This window comes from Lepisosteus platostomus, chromosome 9, assembly GCF_059453375.1.
Source record: "Lepisosteus platostomus isolate fLepPlt1 chromosome 9, fLepPlt1.hap1, whole genome shotgun sequence".
NCBI classification, from domain to species: Eukaryota; Metazoa; Chordata; class Actinopteri; order Semionotiformes; family Lepisosteidae; genus Lepisosteus; species Lepisosteus platostomus.
This window is the reverse complement of record NC_142619.1, coordinates 56,470,964-56,490,467: the sequence shown is the minus strand read 5'-3', so window position 1 is coordinate 56,490,467 and position 19,504 is coordinate 56,470,964. Positions and strand designations below refer to the sequence as shown.

General features: G+C 37.8%; 1 protein-coding gene across 5 annotated transcripts in view; it reads right to left on the bottom strand.

The window, feature by feature from the left end:
- Positions 1-18,620, bottom strand: part of shisal1a (shisa like 1a) — a 98,955-nt gene extending 80,335 nt beyond the window's left edge. For all 5 annotated transcript variants that reach the window (XM_088645745.1, XM_088645742.1, XM_088645743.1 and 2 more), the window contains exon 1: positions 18,135-18,620. Coding sequence is in view for 1 of the 5 variants with exons in the window: in XM_088645746.1 (XP_088501872.1) it covers positions 18,135-18,192 (58 nt within the window). In the remaining 4 variants the exon portion in view is untranslated. The remainder of the gene's footprint in view (positions 1-18,134) is intronic.
- Positions 18,621-19,504: the final 884 nt, after the last annotated feature.

Below are 19,504 nucleotides of genomic sequence, written 5' to 3'. Positions count from 1 at the left end.
CTAATGGACGAATGTATAGGTCACAGTCAGTAAAAGTTGCGTCTGATAAAAATAGAACATTAACTCTACGTCATGTGCAGTTGGACTGTGATAGAGAAACTCGCAGAGAGGCTTGCCGTTGCCGTGGAAACCAGTGATTACAAAAGCGAGAGAGGGAAAAAAACAGACGTAGTCGCAGCTACTGTATGTGTGTTTTAAGTCTTCAGTTGGTACAGCAATTGCCATGTCTGTGTGACATTAAGGATGGAATTAAAATTGCATGTTTTAAGAAAATAAAATGTGAAAAGCAGAGACAGAGAGAGAGGGGGGAACACAGTAGGATCACTGACAGTTGCCATGAAGATATGTAATGAGTAAGACTGTGCAGAGGATAAATTGCCTTCTGTTGTGTGTGCTTGCATGGGAGTTCTTTGTCGTGCTTTGTTAACTTGACATAAACAGGAAATGCAATTACTGAGGTCACTTCAGACGTAGGCGTTCTATTTGTAAGGACTGGGAGGGTTGAATTGTTCTCTCTTTGGAAATTCTGCATTTGTCTGCCATTCAGAGGCTGAACGGCAGAGATAAAAGCCAAGCTGTTCTGGACACAAGTGTGTGATTCTCTCTCAGACAGAGAGAGCTGGTGCCTGACAGTTTTCTACAGCAGTTTATCTACACTTTGAAGAAACCTGAGACAGGCTCACACAAAAATGTGCTTTTATTTTCCTTGGCAATGTGTTGATTATAAATGTATGCAATGCATTCGTTTTCTTCAATTCTGAGAAATTAGATGGAGGAGATCATAGCCCTAAAGAAACATTCCATTGGAAGGTTTATTTGCACAAAATAAAAAAAATAATCAAAAGAATATTTTTTACCAGATTTATTACACAGATTCAATGAAAAAAGACATGTTTTGATCATATTTTATTGATTAGAGGTTAGAGGAATGTAGCTGTCTTCAGGCAAAATTCAAACCCAAGAGCAGCCTACCATTACAAATACCACAATAATGTACATCAGCTAACATACTGTACTTAGAACCACCTAGATATTTCTTATTATGTGCAAACCAAAACATGACATTATCCTTTTGTTGTAATGTTAAAATAATGTAATAATTCTTGTAATGGTTGCAATAGCACAATGATGTTTCTTGAGACAAGTTATTGGAGATTTTTATATTCCGAGCAGAAATTGTCACCAAATAAACTTGAAATGTTTAAATTAAATTTCAGATAAGTCTGATTTGCATATAAAGATAAATGATAGATATTGATGAGTCCCAATAAATGCAGTTATACAGTAAATAATAAAAGACACAATAGGTTTATACATGTCTATTTAATGTTTAAGAAGCGGAGGTGATTTACAGTAGTAGGCAGGGGAGAGTTTCAGATAAAATTTAGGAAACTTAGATTCATATTGTATTCATATGCTTCACAAGTATAAAACAATACCTATTTATTTCTACAACTTTACATCAGCAGGTTATTTCAGCTCCCTGTCTAGGAAAATGTGACTTGTTTCTAGCTGTTTATCTACTCAGTGGAATGCAGTTTTAAAGGCTCCTTCACACGAACAGAGCTTGAACAAATTAGTTACTGAGCTGCACTTCAGAATTACTTAATTGAACACAATAACACCCTCATATAACCAATAAATATTCAGTGGAAACACCCCTCCTTTTGAGCAGGAACCTTATATGGCTAAACCATAGGATGACTTGACTGAACATGATGCCGTTATTGTCTTGACAATGAAAAGCTGAAGCTATAAACTACACTTCACACAGTTTCTGCTTCTGAGTGGATGTATAACTCTCCCTCAAAATATCTCATACTGTAATATGAAAGTGAATGTAATAATTGTGTTGTTTTATTTTTCTATTTTGCACCTTATAACCATCAATTGTTATTTTACTTCATGGCTTATAGCAACACCTCTGGTACTGCACAGGGAGACGGAGGATGGACAGATGAATGGGGTAATTTGACTGAAAATAAAGACAACCTCTATTATACAGTGCAACTGTTTCCTAGGAATGACTGTTTTTCCTAAACATGTTTTACCTGCTCTTGCTAGAAACATTGACCTTTTCTGTAATTAAAAGGGACAAAGACAAGACAGGAAGAAAAAAAGAATATACTGTACAATGTGCAAAGTCTTCTTCGTTGGCCTACTTTGCTAACCTCATTCACAAACAACAACAGTTACAGCACCTTAGTACCTTTGAAGTTCTGACTACAGAAAGACATACAGTATATGACTACAGAATATGCTGTGTACATTTATCTGTAGCTGCACTATTTATGCTTGTCCATTGAATATACTTAAAAGTAAAACAGTAAAAGTAAACAGTAAAACTATGTTAGCTTTAAAGAAATAATGTTACACTGGGAACGTGGGAAACCAGGAGAGTTGCTAAGCTTGTGAATTGACTCAAAAAGATAAAACCAGTTAGAAACAGTATACTCTGTGTTTCCTTGTCTTTGATATGCATAAAAAGGTCGACTGGGATTTTAAATTAGAGGTTAGTGATGATGGAGATACAAAAATAGCTGATGTGAGCTAGCTGAATTATTATCCTGTTCTTAACTAATATCTGTTTTTGTTGAAATACAATAAATCATCCACAATCAGGCTGAAACACAATGCATTTGTGATACAACACTATAGAACTATTTCCTTATCTCCTTGCCTCTGCAAGCATGATTACAGGACCCAGGAGGAGACACTGGAAAAAATATTTTTCTATCTTATGCTTGCGATTTATGTCCTTTGACCTCAGACATGTCCATTATCAAAGAGAGGGTGTTAAAAAGATGTTTAAAAAAGATGTACTAAAGCAGCTGCTTTTTTTCTGTAATACTCGCAGCAAATGTTATGCGCTGTTGAAAAATGAAAATGTGTGATCAGATCACTTAATAATTTCATTAATTGGGATTGCAAGTCCTGAATCTGGTAAGCATCCTCCTAAGGAAAAAAAATGTCCATGATGCAACTTGAGGCATTACAGGGGTTGCTAGCAGTTCCTGAACCAGAAGACGAAATTGAGGGACATTGTTTTTATCCAATGTGTGACATTTAAGTTATGGCCATGTGATTGTTAAGTCATGTGAAAAAGAAAAACATTTTACCTGTGTCCCCTCCTGAGTGTTGAGCATTGCAATTCAGACAATTCACCAACTATAATTTCAGTATTTCTGCTGGCACACCGTATATACAGTCCACGTGTTTATCAACACTGTGCTATTTAAAGCTGAGGTGCTCTGCTGTTTTATCACTTTCTTATTAGTTACAGTACACGATTTACTGTAGAGCAGAAAAAATGTTCAACAGCAAGAAACGTTCTTGTCAGTAATATAAAGTATTATGGCCATTTCTTTAATGCACCAAGTAGGACTCTTGGAAAGCATACTGAGCCCTATAGCATAGGGGGCTGCTGCCTACATCCCAGGAAATGTCCATAGTTAACTGTAGTCTGGAGATTTCCAAGGTGAGTGGTGTTGGATCATTGAGGAAGTGCTGGGTTCATTACACACAGGGGTGTCTGGGAGACTGAACACTATCAGTAATGGCTCTGTCAGTTCTCCACCAGCAAGAAACACATGCTGTTTGTAGCCTGAGCTCCTGGTGAGAAGCTGATAAACTTAACAAAGCCCATTTCAGAAAGAAAGTTTATGCTGCCTTCACATCTCCCTAGCTGATGTGGGGATTGAGTCTGTGAATTGGGCTAAATAATAGGTGTCTGTTATAAAATTGTGGCATTATAAGACACAGGTAGTTAGTAAATCCAAATTAAATTGAAAGTATATACAGTAGGTGACTGAACTAATGTAGCTACTGTATAAGGCTGTAGACAGTTTCTGCACTCTCTAATTGTCTCTATCACATAAAACTTAGATGACTGAAAACTTCCTTAACTTAAACGCCGATGAGACTGAAGTCATGCTTCTCAGCACCTGCTGTCAATTATGTAAGGCCAATGCAGTAACCCTATCTGTGGATGGTACTGTACTTGAATTTCAATATAAAGTGAAGAACTTGGGGGTGATATTTGATTCAAGCTTGTCTTTTGACCCACATGTGCAAAATGTTGTAAAAACATCATTCTTCCATCTCAGATATATCGCCATATCACATTCTATGTTGTCTCAGACTGTTGCTGAAAAGCTGCTCAACACATTATTCTTTTCCAGTATTGATTAGTTCAACAGTTAGTGCATTAGTGCCATTAGTCCTACTTGCTGGGTTATCTAAATTCATGCTGAACAAACTTCAGTACAGTATGTCCAGAATGTGGCAGCCAGAATCCTGACCAGGTTGCAGGCAAGTGATCACATTACTCCTGTCCTGGATTGCTTGCACTGGCTTCCTATCAGGTTTCATGTCGACTTCAAAATCCTTGTGCTCTCCTATAAGGCTCTTCATGGCTACTTGCTATCTTTCTTCTCTCTACCTCTCAATCTTGTTTCATCTGACTCTGGTCTCCTGTTCAGCCCCCAAGCTCCTCTCCATATTATAGGCGACAGGACCTTTATTTCTCCTGCTGCACCTCAAAGCTCTGGCATTCTATCCCCAAAGATATCAGAGAGTCACCTTAGTGCATTCAACTCAAGACTCAAAACCTGCTTCATCAGATGGGCTTTTACTTCATTGGTCCTGTGACTTTGCATTCTAAACCTTTGGTTTTTAATTGGGCTAATTTTATTATCTTTCTCCTTGTTAGCTTTTTTCTCTTACCGCAAAGTACTTTGAGAAGTTACTTTTAAAGGTGCTATATAAAATAAAGTTTCGTATTCTTAGCTATTATAAATATTAGTGAATCATATGATAAAAACTAATTCAGGATTTTTTTTTTTAAATTTAAATTTTCTTTTCAAATAGATATCAAAAATAAAATATTAACAAATAAAATATAACCAAATATAAATTTAAATTATTTCTGTTATCCAGTATATCATTATACAGTATCTAAGAGGGCTATGCAAGAGGTTAAATTTAAACAAAACAATTTTAGTGTGAAATGGCTAAAACTCCAAACACCAACATTTTGTGTTTTTACTATTTTGAGCATTTCTTTCTTCGAGCAATTTGTGGAATATTTCAAGAAACCATGTATTGTGCTTGTTTATTGGCATCTGTGTTATTTGAGCTTGTCATATAAAATATTTAAAAGTAAATATTTGGAAAATGTCTAGAAAGCTAAGGTTAAAAAGCCTAACTGGATAGGTACTGTACAATATTACTGCCTTCCTTGTCTTCGATATACTGTATACTGTATAAAAACAGCACAGCTGATTGGGTTTTTAGATGCAGGGGTTAATGATGACAGAGATGCAGAAATAGCTGATAATATGATCAGGTTGAAATAGCATCGTGCTCTTTTTCTAATATCTTTTTGTGCTGAATTGCATCTCTGATCCACGTTCAAGCAGAAAAACAATACGTTATTTCAATACTCGGTCCCTGAAACAGATAAGCTTTGTTTACATTCTCTGGAGTATTTTACAGCTCGTTCTCATCCCCTCATATTGTAAAAAAAAAGAACAAGCATGCTGATTTTTTGTTTAGTTTTTTATGCATGCTGGATTTTTTTAAAGCTTTTAATAGATTCATAGAATCTTGCTGGGCTCAAAGAAACTGAATGAAAAAGATAAACGTTCACAAGTATCAATAAATGAACTACAGTAGATTCATACTGCAAGGCAGGTTTGGGAACCCCAAGTTATTGTGTATAAACTCAGTCCTTGTTTCCTTTTTGTGCTGGAGACCATGAGAGCACACAACTAAAAATTAAAGTTAATGAATGTCCTTAATTTGGAAAGACTTTAGATTTTATCATGGGATGTGCTGTATAGGTACTTTTTTGAGGAGATGTATGCATGCCAGTGAAAATGATTAGTATTTATCATACCAGCTTCTCTCACTGCACTCTGTTCCGAGTGTGATAGGTTTGTTTCTCCTGAAACTTTCCAACCGAAGCTCCAGGACTTCATAGACTGCCTGACAAGTGCCTGGAAAACTACTGCAGAGAGGTCTTGACAGTGGATTAGTTCAGAACAGCCATACACAGTAAATATATTGGAAGGAGAGTGTGATTGTTTTTCTCCTGTTCACGGTATACTGTTCTTTAATATCTTTTTAGGTGACAGGGTGGTGCAAACATTGTATGTGAACATTTTTGGTAAAAAAATAGAAAGCAGCAGAGTAGGATTTTTCGGTAATAGATATGACATGACTTTAGGATATGTGGCACAGGCACGCAGAGATGTGCCTGAGACGATGGGACAAAAGGAGTTACAGTGAATCTTGACTCTAGTAACATATGCTGCCTGAACAAACCTTGTATAGTAGATTTCCCATGTTAAGTGAGATATTGACAAATTACAAAAAAATAACTTCCATTAAATTAATTACTTTCAGAATTAGTCAAGAAACACACATAAATAAAAAAGCTAATTTAAATGTATTTGGTAATATGACTTGCTTGAATAAAGCTTTTTAATCTGTTCTTGCACTCAGTCTTTGGTCCGGAAAATACCGTGCTGAAGGTTTATTGGTGCAAAGAAACTTACCGAACATAACTTTCTCCTCCTCTTGAATATTAAATAGATATTTTTCCTTTATTTTGGTCTAAATAGCTATGAATAGATGGCTGGGCAGTGATACCCAGACATGAGAGAGAATTACACTGTTATTTCACTCCCACTAAAAAGGAACTACGCAACTATGCTTTGTGGATGTCCAAATGCCTTGGACTCCACACTCCTGAACGATGGTAGGTGCAAAACCCAGGAATTAGTTGGTATCATGATGACTAAACCTTTCCAACTTCTTAAAAGCTGAAAAAGACGAAAACCAATAAGCTACAGATCAATTTGCCAAATATACTAAGAGCTCAGCCGGAAGTAAAACATAGAAACAACGGAAAAGAAGTGAGAAGCACTAATTTGATATGAACACTGAACACAATGCTAATGATGTAATAGAGCGTGAGAGCATAAACACATCCAATAGTTTGATCGGGTTCTGAGGACATAGGTCATGGCGACATGCACAACTCAGCTCAGCTTGAGAAGAATGCTAATATACAGCCCCTGCCAGCCAGCTCACTATTATATGCTCTGGATCTAAACAATAAGGCTCCTTTGGCAAAAAGCCAGGGAATAGATTCACTGCCAAAACCATTTTTCTTTCCAAGGCTGCCCTAAGAGAGCTTCAACCTTCAGAGCATCGGAGTGAAGACCTAGGTGCTTATGTTACTGAAATGGAAAAGCATTACTACAGTATTCAGCTATTGTTGAATTCATGTGGAGCAGAATGTTTCATTAGGGACCACATATGACTCTATGGGGGGATAAAGTACTGTAACTATTTCAGTTTTGTACACAGTATGTACAGTATTGTGTGCATTGTGTGATGAGTGCTGCTGTCTCTGCCTTTGCTGGGATTCGATACCTGTCATGTCCCAGCATGCATGGCGCCCTTCCCTACACAGCAGGCAGATCCGCCACCCCAAAAAACCAGGTCCTCTGTCATGGAGTTCGACATTGTCCAGATTTCAGATTGAGGGATGAGAGGGCTTGGCATCACTTCTGTAAATGGCTGAAAACACGAGCCCCCTACAATACTTTCAGATGAACTCTTGAATCCTAATGTGTCTGTTGCTATTGCCGTTTACTGTATTGATCTGGAATCCCGCCCCAGTTACAGCCATGGTTAACAGAAGAACTTTTTCTCTGGTATTTTCTGAGGATTTTTTTTGCAGTAGAATAAAAAAACTCTACCCATAAGATGACTGCATTTCACCTGTACTGCAATTTTGGAAATATACTGTACAATTATAGCACAGTTCCTCCTTGGCAATGCTTCTCGATATACTGTAAGCTTTACTTTCTGCATGGAGAGACAGTTGTATCTGTACATGCAAAGGAACTTCATGTACTGTATCTCACTTTAGGCAAGTGAAGACCAAGGCCTGAAACCTCCCGGCATTTCAGCACATTACTGTAACTACCCATGACTTGCTTTACACATACAACACATACAGTACATGAATTCATTGAAGATATTGCATGATGTAAACTTTCTAATCATTTGCTTTGACAGAATTGACTTCACTTTTTTGTTTTTTGTGATTTATGTTTTGAAAAATGGTAAGGCTTTGAATTTTTTGTTTTAAATGCACGTTTAATGCAGCATGTGAATTCAAAAGGCTAGGTCCATGAAATTGATTAAAATGGACCATTTACTTGTCAGAGCTGTTTTGTGAAATCATTCAATTTCTCTATTAATTGGTAGCTCTTTCTATGTTAGATTATGTCTTTTGTTAAGATGCAGGTTCCATTAAATCTTCTATGCTAATGCCAGTGATGATTCTGAATGGTCACTGGCTTCTATGACTTGGACCATTTACTTGTCAGAGCTGTTTTGTGAAATCATTCAATTTCTCTATTAATTGGTAGCTCTTTCTATGTTAGATTATGTCTTTTGTTAAGATGCAGGTTCCATTAAATCTTCTATGCTAATGCCAGTGATGATTCTGAATGGTCACTGGCTTCTATGACTTGGCTGGGACTTTGGCACAGTACATTTTTACATTTGCTTCCCAAAATATGCCATTGTTTGATGTGGAATATAGCATCAGACATCAGTTATCAAATGTCTCACGACTGTGATTTTCTCCAAATCTTAACATCGATAGTGCTGCTAAAGAAAAATTATATACAGTAAAAATGCGGCTCTGCTTCTTTTTCTTTCCAAAAAGTCTATTTTAAGTAATCGGCCCTAATGACAGGTTGCCACAGTACAGACACTTTCTGTTTTATTCTGAAAATCCACTGAGAAGGAAACAGTGGGGAAAGGGCAGTTTCACAGCTGTTCTGTGATCCTGTCATGCATCCTACAGGTACATATGGATGTCACCTATGTCATCATGTTTGGTACCACTTCACTGCATTTTTACCGTGGTGGGCCTCTGTAAGCATTTACCCAGGAACACACCTAAGAAGGCTTCACAGCCGAAACGTTGTGTTTTCTCTCTTCTCTTTTCAGCATGGAATAAACCTATTACTTATCCCTTTGCAGACTACACATGCTGACGCAGCTACCCACCTGAACTACTTTACCCAGGAAGACTGGTTTTCTATATTCGAAGAGGTTATATACTGTATACAGTTTATAGATAGAAGCTTATCCATTCATATTCTTTTACAGCAAGACTTTTACAGCTCCATAGTCTGGTTTGTTGACCACATCTAAAACTTAAGCACCGACCTGGAGATGCTGTGCCTTATAACAACGGATTCAAGAGCACTTAAGGACTGAAGGAAACTTGCTGCTGGTGTGAAATACTGATTGGTCCCTGGATGCACATTGGCCACAGGATCCCAGAGGGAAAGTTAAATTGTTTCCAGTGGGAGTTCTGTGTGGTACAAATTCAAGACAAAGCAACATCGCTGAGACCATGTCGAATGGCCTTTTTTTCATATGCTTTTGAATCCCAAAAACTGTTGATCACTACATAAAAATGTGGGGATTTAGATATTATTTCCATTACGGGCTGCTAATAATAAAGTCTGAATAGCAAGAAAAGCATCCATTGTCCTCACATGAAAACAGCTACTTCTTGAGCTTTTTGACACTTACCAAGAAGTTAAAAAATGCTTTCCCTTTTATTTCATCTCCATGTTAGTGGCATGGAGATCGTGATTGTGATGACTGTGTAGCTGTATTATCATTGGGTTCCTTATCGAAGAGTGAAGAGACGCCTTGCTAGTCCATCTGCAGACCTTTACTTCAATAGAATACTAAAAGTAAGAGTTACTGTACTGCACCTCATCTTTAAATATTCTGTTTTGACAGATATTCTGGTACCGAAGAACCTCCCTGGTGAAAACTACCATATAGAAATACTGAAGTAAATAAAAATCTTATGAGCAAAGAAAAAAATAATTGATTAACAACTGAAAACATTACCAAAACAGTATGTACCGTTGGTATTTTACGATGATGGGGCCGCACTGGTAAAATTGATTCTTACAGACATACTATTCCTGTATGATACAAATAGGAATGTACTCTATGCTGTGCTGAAAGTGTTCTGATACATGTTTGCTCAACTGGAAACGGACTTAAATGAAAACTAGAAAAAAGTAACAAAATAATATACCTCGACACGAAGGGAAACTGAGAAGTTGTGATTTTCACCTGGAGTTTATGCAGTTCCAACAAGAAATACAACTTGCTTATTCTGACAGGACATTGAACCCTCACTTTAATGGACTTTGGACTTAACAGACAAAATCCAGTAAAAGGGGGGTTTTCTCTTCCAGACAACCCCCTGCCAGACGTGACAGTGTCCGTTAATGTACTAATTAGCCCGTAATAACCAACCGAAAGCACAGATTATGGAATTCATTTTTGTTTTTCTTGAATTGATTATTACAATGTGCATCGTGTTTTCATAAAAAATGATGAGAATAGGAGAAATAAAAGTTGGAGTTGGGTTGTTAAATACTTTTCATGGAACAAAATGTACAATATATGATTGCCCATCATGGTTGAAAAATGATTGCATGATAATTAATTGTAAGCATTAAAGTTATGGGCATTGGGCATCACTTCCATCTATCTCTTGTCTCTCTGTTTATGTGTGTGATTCATCATCTTGCGTCCTTGTGTAATTACTGTGACAAATATGTAATACACAGCTGTATATTATTTTAATATACAAGCTCAGACATATATATTCAGTACTTCTTAGTAACCAGATATACAGTATATGGTATTTTTACTCATGTACGAGTGTGTGTTTTGGGGTCAGAGTATCTCAATCTCTTTCCAACTGTTAGCAAAAGGAGGGGAAACTGAGCAGTACAGAGGCAGTACACTTAGTCCACGAAGTTTAGAAAGAGCAACAGCTTAATGAGAGCAATACTTTGAACCTAAAAATATGAGTGGGGATAATACTTTGTGGAGCTGTCTTTGACACTGTGCAAGGCACCAGCTGAGATTGCACATTGTGTCACTTCAAAGCCTTGAAGTGGCAGAAGTAGGTTAGCAATGAAGTCTTCACTGGAATCCTTTATCTGAAGATAGCCAGTAGGTTCTCTGTGAGATCATGTACTGTACAGTGAGTGACTGTCGTCGGAAGTGGGGTTGTCCCAGGCTCTTGTGTTGATGGCAAGCCCATACCAAACCTACATCACAGAGCATGTGTAATGATGACTGCAAATGATTTATTTGCACCATATTTACAAAATATTATTGGAACTACTGTGCATCTGTTAGCTAGAATGGCAGTATTTCAAACGTTGCTCAGAAATTTCTGTGAAAATCACCTCTCCTGGGGGATTAGCTCATAAAACCACAACTTTCCTCTGCTGTTTGCTTTCCCATATGACCCAGTTCTCTCCTGTTGCTCTCTGTGATCCATCATGCTCACTCCATATGATTGGGAGTGAAAGGGCAAAACCATTTCTTAATGGGTAATAACACAACAGCTACGGAGCTCAGAGCTTAGGCAATAGCAGAGAACTAACAGCCTCAAGTAACCTGACAGATTCAATACAGAAGCACTGGAAGCCAACAACATCCAGTGCATATGAGCCAGACATCATCTTTGGAGTGGAGGGAACAACGTTTTCTGTTAGTGTGCTGAAGTACAGTACAGTATCTGGACAGAAGAATTATTTCTTAATACCAACTACTGCTTCAATTGAAATGTCAATGGCCTTTCTCATAAATAAAGTCTTAGGGAACACAGAACAGAGAGTGTGGTTCACCATGTGCTGTAAGAACACTGCCCTGGGAACTAACACTGGCAGAATACAGGGTACCATTGATATGCAATACACAGTAAGACACGCTGTAGACAAGCTTGCATTACGTGAAGCACAACTGATGCATTCAAATTATTTACGCATATGTGTCTCATAACACTGAAAGCAGCATGCATGTTCCAGCTGGTAGGCTTGAGGGTTGTGATGTTTGTAAAAGAAGCAATCCCTAGTTTAATATGCTGGAAATTGTGTGGAGGCTGAGAATAAATTGAGGGTACAGTGCAGGTTATTCTGGACTGCTCGTCAGTGGCAAAGTACAGTTGGTGATCCTCATTGACTAAAAATTGTATTTCATTTATAATCATTACAGTGCCCTGTCTGGGAATAACCTCATCTGAATAATACAGGCTGTTGGGTGTCACCTTTCAACAGGGGCCATAAACAGGATGAATACATTAAGACCAGTTTAATTTTATATTGTATATCACATAAATTGCAGACAGGTTCAATGACAGGTTTGATAATACCCAGTTGTATTTTCCTCACTTTTTTAAAGTAAAATGTGTTGTCTTTAAACTAATTATTCCCGTTCCCATCAACATCTGTCACCAGAATTTCTTCATCCAGGCTTTAGGTGTTGTTATTTGCTGCAGTGGTTGATGAATACGATTCACATTAATTCAGTAAATCAGCCTTCAATACAGGACAAGAGAATTGCCTGAAGGCAAAGAAAAATGTCTTTCTAAATTTCAATGGAATATAATTCAGCATCTCTGGTTCCTTTTTTAAACAGAATGCGTGGCTCAGGGCTATGATTGCAAAGGTCTTTTTGAAAGGGAAATCAAGCTGTTAAACAAAAGCAATGAACTATTCAAAATAATGAATGGGAACATGAGGCTATAAAATGAATGTGGTCTCCTGAGGAGTTCCTAAGAATCCTGGTAAAAAAGCTCACACACTCACACAGCAGAGGGAAATGGACTGTATATAATGTACATTAATACCACTTAATTCAGTGTTTTCCAGTTTAGTCAATAGTTCAGTCATACAAGGTTAAATGGTGAATTACATTTTTATTAATTTATTTTATTTAATAAGTGACATCAACTTAATGATATTTTATTTTTTCTCAGAATGTACAAAAGTTATCATGTTACCCTGGCCAATTTTCATTCTACGGCTTGGGCTAGCCTAACATATCGATATGCATATTTTTAATCTTCAATCTTCTTCCCATTTTATGATCCGAATCAAAAAGTTCAGTTCTTCCATAGCAGATATTTGAATTCCTGGAGGTGACAAGTTCCTAGTGAATCATCTTCTTACATGTCTAGAGCAAGTGAGCTCAGACACAGACCTTGCAGCCTCCCAGAAACACAGCTCATTTCATGCCTTTAATGTTTTGAATGTCATGATCATCATCCTTCCTCTTAAAGGCACTCTGACCTTTTTGTATTTTAGCTCATTACGTGCACCTGCCCCCTTTTTAGCCTGTTATTATTTAAGCCTGGTGCTCCCACTATTCCTGGCTCAGCATTGGAAGATGGACGCCCGGAAGCCCGCCTACCAGCGGGTCCAGGAGAGACCTGACGGCGTCGGCTTCACCACGGCATCCTGACCATCTGAGTCTGGAGCTCCGAGCGTCTGGCCTCGTTATCTTGTTTTTAACTCTCTGTTCCTGTTCCAGGTCCCGTTCCGGATTTTAACTTTGTGTGTCTCTGATGGTTCTCCCAGTTCCTGGACCTTGGACTGCACCTCGGATTTCCCCCTTGGACTGGTTGGACTGGTTTGCCTCCGCCAAGCCCCCCTGAGCACCAGATCACCGTCATCACGCCCCCCTGTCTGTCATCCCGTCCCGATCCTCTACATCTTTTCCCTGTTGTCCTTCTCCAGTTACTCCCGGATTATACCGTCTGCATAGGTTCCTAACTACGTACTTCGCAGGAGCCTGGACCGGCTCCCATTACATTTAAAGATGGCAATTGAATAATGACTGCTATAAATCTTCATCTAGATTGACATTTGGGTGACTGTCTATTATGCCAAGTTGTTACTGTATTTAAAATCAGTCCCACATTACAAAAAAGAACTTCCAACAGGTAATACACGTGCAGAGACAGCATGAGGTACTGCCCTTTCAATGGAAAAGTACTCAGACAAACACATGAAGGTATGCTTGTCTCAATAAAGGAACCTAACTCTGTACACTGACAGCATTGTTGCTGAGGGAGATAGCATGACACAAATTCAAGGTATACTATACCGTAAATAGGGTATATACTGCAGAAAAAAAGAAAAGAAAGGGCTGCTGCTGATGGTTTTGAGTGAAGAGTTGTGAATTTACCCTAATATTACATTCACAGGCACATTGCCAATATACTGTACTAAACAAGATGGCTTGTTTCACTTTTCATTCTTCTTAAACATTAAAATTCCAACCAAGTGCACAACAATTATTGATATAACTATCATAACTATAGTTACTGATGTAACTACCATAGAAGCCCAGGAGCAAGTCATGTCTAGGTAATGGGTGGATGCCAGTCCATCACAGGGCACACGCACATACTGTAAGTACACCAGATCAAGTTGGAGACTTTTGGTATTTTGGAAATTGAGAGAAAAACAAAACATCTGTAAACCTATGTGAACACAGGGAGAGCATGCAAACTCCACACAGATATAGTCTCAGGACCTGTGAATTCTGAGGCAACAGCACAAACCTTCAAGCCACAGTGCCACCCTTCTTGCATATCTAATATATATATATAGATTTTAAGTTTTATTGGCAAAAGGTTCACAGTTTTCTTTTTCATTTTTATTTTATTCATGTGGCACTCATTTAACCTGATACGGACGGTCCACAGTTACTGAAATATTTCTGTGTAAACTGCCTAATGAACTGTTTTTTATTTTAAGATTTTTTCAATTCTGTTTTATTTTATTACTTTAGAACAATATTGACATTAGGAGTGTAAGTAATTTCTGTTATGACATCAGCAATGTGTACCTAGTCATTCAGGATTACTATACAGTATGTGTATTCTGTAAAACACAAGTGTTTGTACCACATGGCCCATATGTTTTCTTTAAATTAGTGAATGAGTGCATCTCCCCAGCCTTTTATGTAAATTCCTAATGACAGCTTTATGGTACTTGAAAGACTGTATAAACACCATAGTGCCTGCATATGTCTGGTTTAAGTAAGTAAAGTAAAATATATATTTTTTTCCCTTTAGGCTCTAGGTCATGCTGTCATCACACTGACAAATATTTAAGATGGTACTGCATGCGTCCCATTTATTCTGAATAGTGCTTTATATTGGACAGTGTTTATTTTAGTGGAAACTGGATAATGAAATGGATGTTTCAGAAGCGGCTCATTCATCCAACAAATACCCTGCCAGCCCTCTGCTGCAGGTCTTGTCCAGGGGGAAGGAGACCTGAAGAGCCAGCTGTCCTCCCTGACAAATTTATTTTATTCATTTATCATTCTTTGGCCAGCTTAAGAGGCCACACAAAGTGCTCTGATGTAGAACATGATGATATCATTGGTGCAACTCCAATTATCCATATCATCGTTTCCTTTGTGGCCTGTGGTCTCTGTTTTGAGTCTCCCTGTGGATAAATCAGACAGAAAACCCCAATGCTGGAAGTGTATATAATTTGTATATAGCTGATACTACACCATGGCACAACAACAACAACACCACCAAAAAAACGATTTTCTTGATTGTTTTGAGTATGTGAGATTCATAAAGAAACTTTATTTTTCTATCTTTACAAAATACAAATTTTTTAAACTCCTTTCAATTTCAATACTCTGTCCATCCCTGCATAGAAAGTGTTTTTACTCTTTCTGCCTGTCTTGCTTGCTAGCAGATTTCCATTAATCCATTATCAGCAAGCTGTATTCTGATAAGATTTTGGTAAGCTATCCTGGGCACAAGATAGGATAGAATGTCAGCTGATCAAAGTCCACTCAGACACTCACAGGCAATTTAGAGACACCAATTTGTCTTTGGAAGGCAGGAAGAAAATGGAGCAATCAGAGAAAACCCATGCGAACATGAGGAGAACATGCAAACTCCACACATCCTAAGATCGAACCCAAGACCACAGCACCGCACCATGAGGCAGCATGCTTGCCTATTGCATTTTAGCTTCATCAAAAAAAACAACATAAAAAAGTAAAACTGCTGACCTGATAAAGACGAACTGGTGGTAGGATTTTTTTCTCATTAACACCTCTCATAATGAGAGCTGAAACCTTATTCCTTATCAATTAATAATTCTGTCTAACACCTAAAATTAGGTTCGTTGGCTGCTATATTTGGGAACCTTAAATAATAGACTTGGACATGATTTTTTCTCAATTCCCATTAATAAAGATCTTTAAAGCAAGCACACAGAAAGTACAACCATTTGTGAATTTGCCTCTGAATGCTACCTTTATCATCTTAACTGATTGAAATTGAAGGCTCTCAGTCTCTGTGCTTGATCTTTTTCCTCCTCATTTGTAATTCAGTTTCAGCTAATTGTTTAGGGATGGGTGCTATTTAATACAAGACAAGAGAGGTCAGCTCACAGAATCTCTTCGAGATAATTTACAGTACATGGTCGCTGTTATATTAGTATGGAAATGCTAGTCTCTCTTAAGTAACAGCCTCTCTCAGCCCCTATTCTCTTATTAACCCAACAGACCTCACATGGTGGGGCTACCTGTACTGTAGGTATATGCTGCTTTTCACAAGACAAGTGACTGGAGACACACAGGAAAACCAAGCCTTTTATCACATTCTGTTAAACAAAGCGAAAGGTATTGCTGGCACAAAGATGGAATTTATTCCATCAAAACATGGGAATGGGTGTAATGATGAGTAAGGCAACCACGTCACAAATTGACCAACCAGTATTCAAAGAGCAAGAGTGCCATTAATAATCAATCACATACTGTTTGACTGTTAAACTAGGGTATAACAAAACAAACTGAAACTGAACGTTTATTGTATAATCCTCCCTTGAGACTTGACTCTTTTCTTGTTAAAACCTCAGGAAAACCCTTGTATTGCCAACAATTTCATGTGTCTACACACACAGAGATCATTTAAAGAAAGCCCTAGATGAAAGAGGTTGTTCAGTAGTTCCATTTCCAGCTCAGAGAGCTCCTTTGCAAGAGTGTGCAGCTTTTTTTTTATAATGCAGGAAAGGAGAACTACCGTATAAAACTGAGTGTTGAACACTGCTCACAGCTCCGTCACACAGAAGTGGGAGCTCCTGTGACTAAAACAGAGATACTCCTGATGCTTGTTTAAAAATACAGTCACATCAAATAAGCTGCGGGTATGCCACAGGTATTCAGACTTTTGTTTTGAACTTTCAATGGACAATCACATGATAATTGCTTGCTTTGGAAAGAACAGTAGCCGCTCTTCACAGCATTCAGTGAAAAGCTTTCAATAACCTAGAATTCCTGCCATCAGGAGAATTACACTTTAAGAACAAGTGCCATTCATTGAAATGAAAGCTGCACAAGTAATAAACATTGCTAACAACAAGACAAAAAACGCCTGTAAGGGTACTTAAAAGCCTTTATGCATATATTCAGATCTACAGAATTCCAAAAAGTTACCATACCATGTTTAGATGCATTGAAAAGGTTTTTTCTATTCTGCAACTTAAAATTAATAAAATCCTGATACAAATGCAAAAGACTAATAATATCTGAATAATAAATACAGTGTACAGAGACATGCTAGAATGTGATATTGTGCCATTAAAAGCAAAAACTATTTGGGGTTGACTCTATCAAAGCAATGCACTTACATTAATTAACAATAAATATTATTTTTAATTATTATAATTCCATTTTTCTACAGTGAGCACAATATTTGTTTAGATTTTTAAATAGCTAATCAATTTATTTATTTTCCTATGAGCTAAATTAACATAAATAATTTGTTTTATCATACAGTATATCCTTGCCAATGAAGTTCATTTAGAAAGTGCACAATATTTTTCTTTTATTTACAATTAAATGTATACAGCATATTATCATCTAAATCTATCTTACTTGATCCGTAATCTAAAACTTCACAACTGACTTGGTTGCGCACGAAAAACAAAAGGAAATCCAATCTAGAACATTTGCAGTTGTCACACAAGGAGACTGCTGTTTTCAGAATCTTATTTTTAAATTGCCATCCAAAAGAAAAAAAAAAGTCTCTGTGTTTTTCAGAAGTCTCCTTCTGTGTTTCTATACAAACCCTTTTCTAAAAGGAATTTAAAAAATGCTTTTTTAAAGGAAGAAAAGTGAGGGACCTTCCAAGAAAACTGATTCAAACCAGCTTTGAGCACTTCACTCACCTCTTGGAAAGCAGGGGGGAAACCTCCTTTGGTCAATTGCTCCCCTGTTGCTTAACATTTCACTCTTCTGCAGTTACAGCCAAATACACAGCTCGCCATCCTGCCTTCCTTAACCGAGGACAGCAGAATTCAGCAAGAGGACAGGCTTGAAATCAGCACCAGCTCCCGCAAGGAGAAGAAAACGCACTCCTCTCTCTTCTGCACGGTATCCCAGCAGTTACAGTACAGAGAGAGAGAAGCAGAGAGAGATAAAGCGAGACCGTGTGCGTGTGTGTGTGAGAGAGAGAGAGGTGGTCTCCGTGGCTGTGTGCACTGTGTTTGTAGATGTTGTGTGTGTGTGTTTGTGTGTGAGAGAGAGTTCGCGAGTGGGTGAGTGTGTGTTCCTTTCTCCTGCTGCCTGGCAGAAATCCAGGAGCAGAAGCCACAAGGTCAAGAACTGCAGCACTAATAAGAGATGTTCTTTTTCTCTGTAGATGCGGAGAGCAAACGAGCATCTGAGCAATGAGCCTGTCTCTTTAAGGCAGCCTGGTACACCCCTTCACAGCATCCCCCCACCCCCTTCTGCAGGTCAGGCACAGGTGACTTAATTAGATGTCATGTCATAAGCACTATTACAAAATGGATGACAACCTTATTATTTGTGTCTGAGGTCCCCAAAGGATCCGAGACAAATACAAGCTAAAATTTTTGACTTTTCCTCTCCAATTCATTTCAGACCCCAGCAGGCCACATAAGGACATTTCACATGCAATTCACTATGTGAGTTATCACAAGCAGTGAAGTGATACAACTGAGGCTCTGTACGATACCTAAGTGGTGATGTTACACAGTATACTGTACATGTAAAATGGACTTTTAATAAAATTTTGTTTGACAATGATTTTTATAATAACAGACCACATTTAGCAAACCTCAAGGAGCTACTTTCAGATAAATTCAAGACGGTTTTAATTTCTTGTTGAAGACGATACTCTGGCTTTTTTCAAGGAACTGCTGGAAATCGTATCCTTCAATCAATTAGCTACTAACTGCCAAAATGGATAGATGAGCTAAATGGGTTCCACTCCTTTGTCGCTGTGCTTGTGCTTTTAATTTTATAATGAATTATGTTCTTATTTTTATGTACCTATAAGAAAAGGTCTGCCTATCTATCTCATGCCCATACCGAATAAATTATGATAACAATATATTTTGAAATTTCCTTTCCTAAAACAAATGTTTCCACAATCAAAGGTGAAGCAGGTGAAAATACTGTGCTTCTAGAGCAGTGCTGTTAAGGACTTTAACAACCTTTAATGAAAATAATTACCAAGCAATACATTTCATAAAAGAAAGGATTTGTGCCATTCTTGCCAGTGTAGAGTGTGACA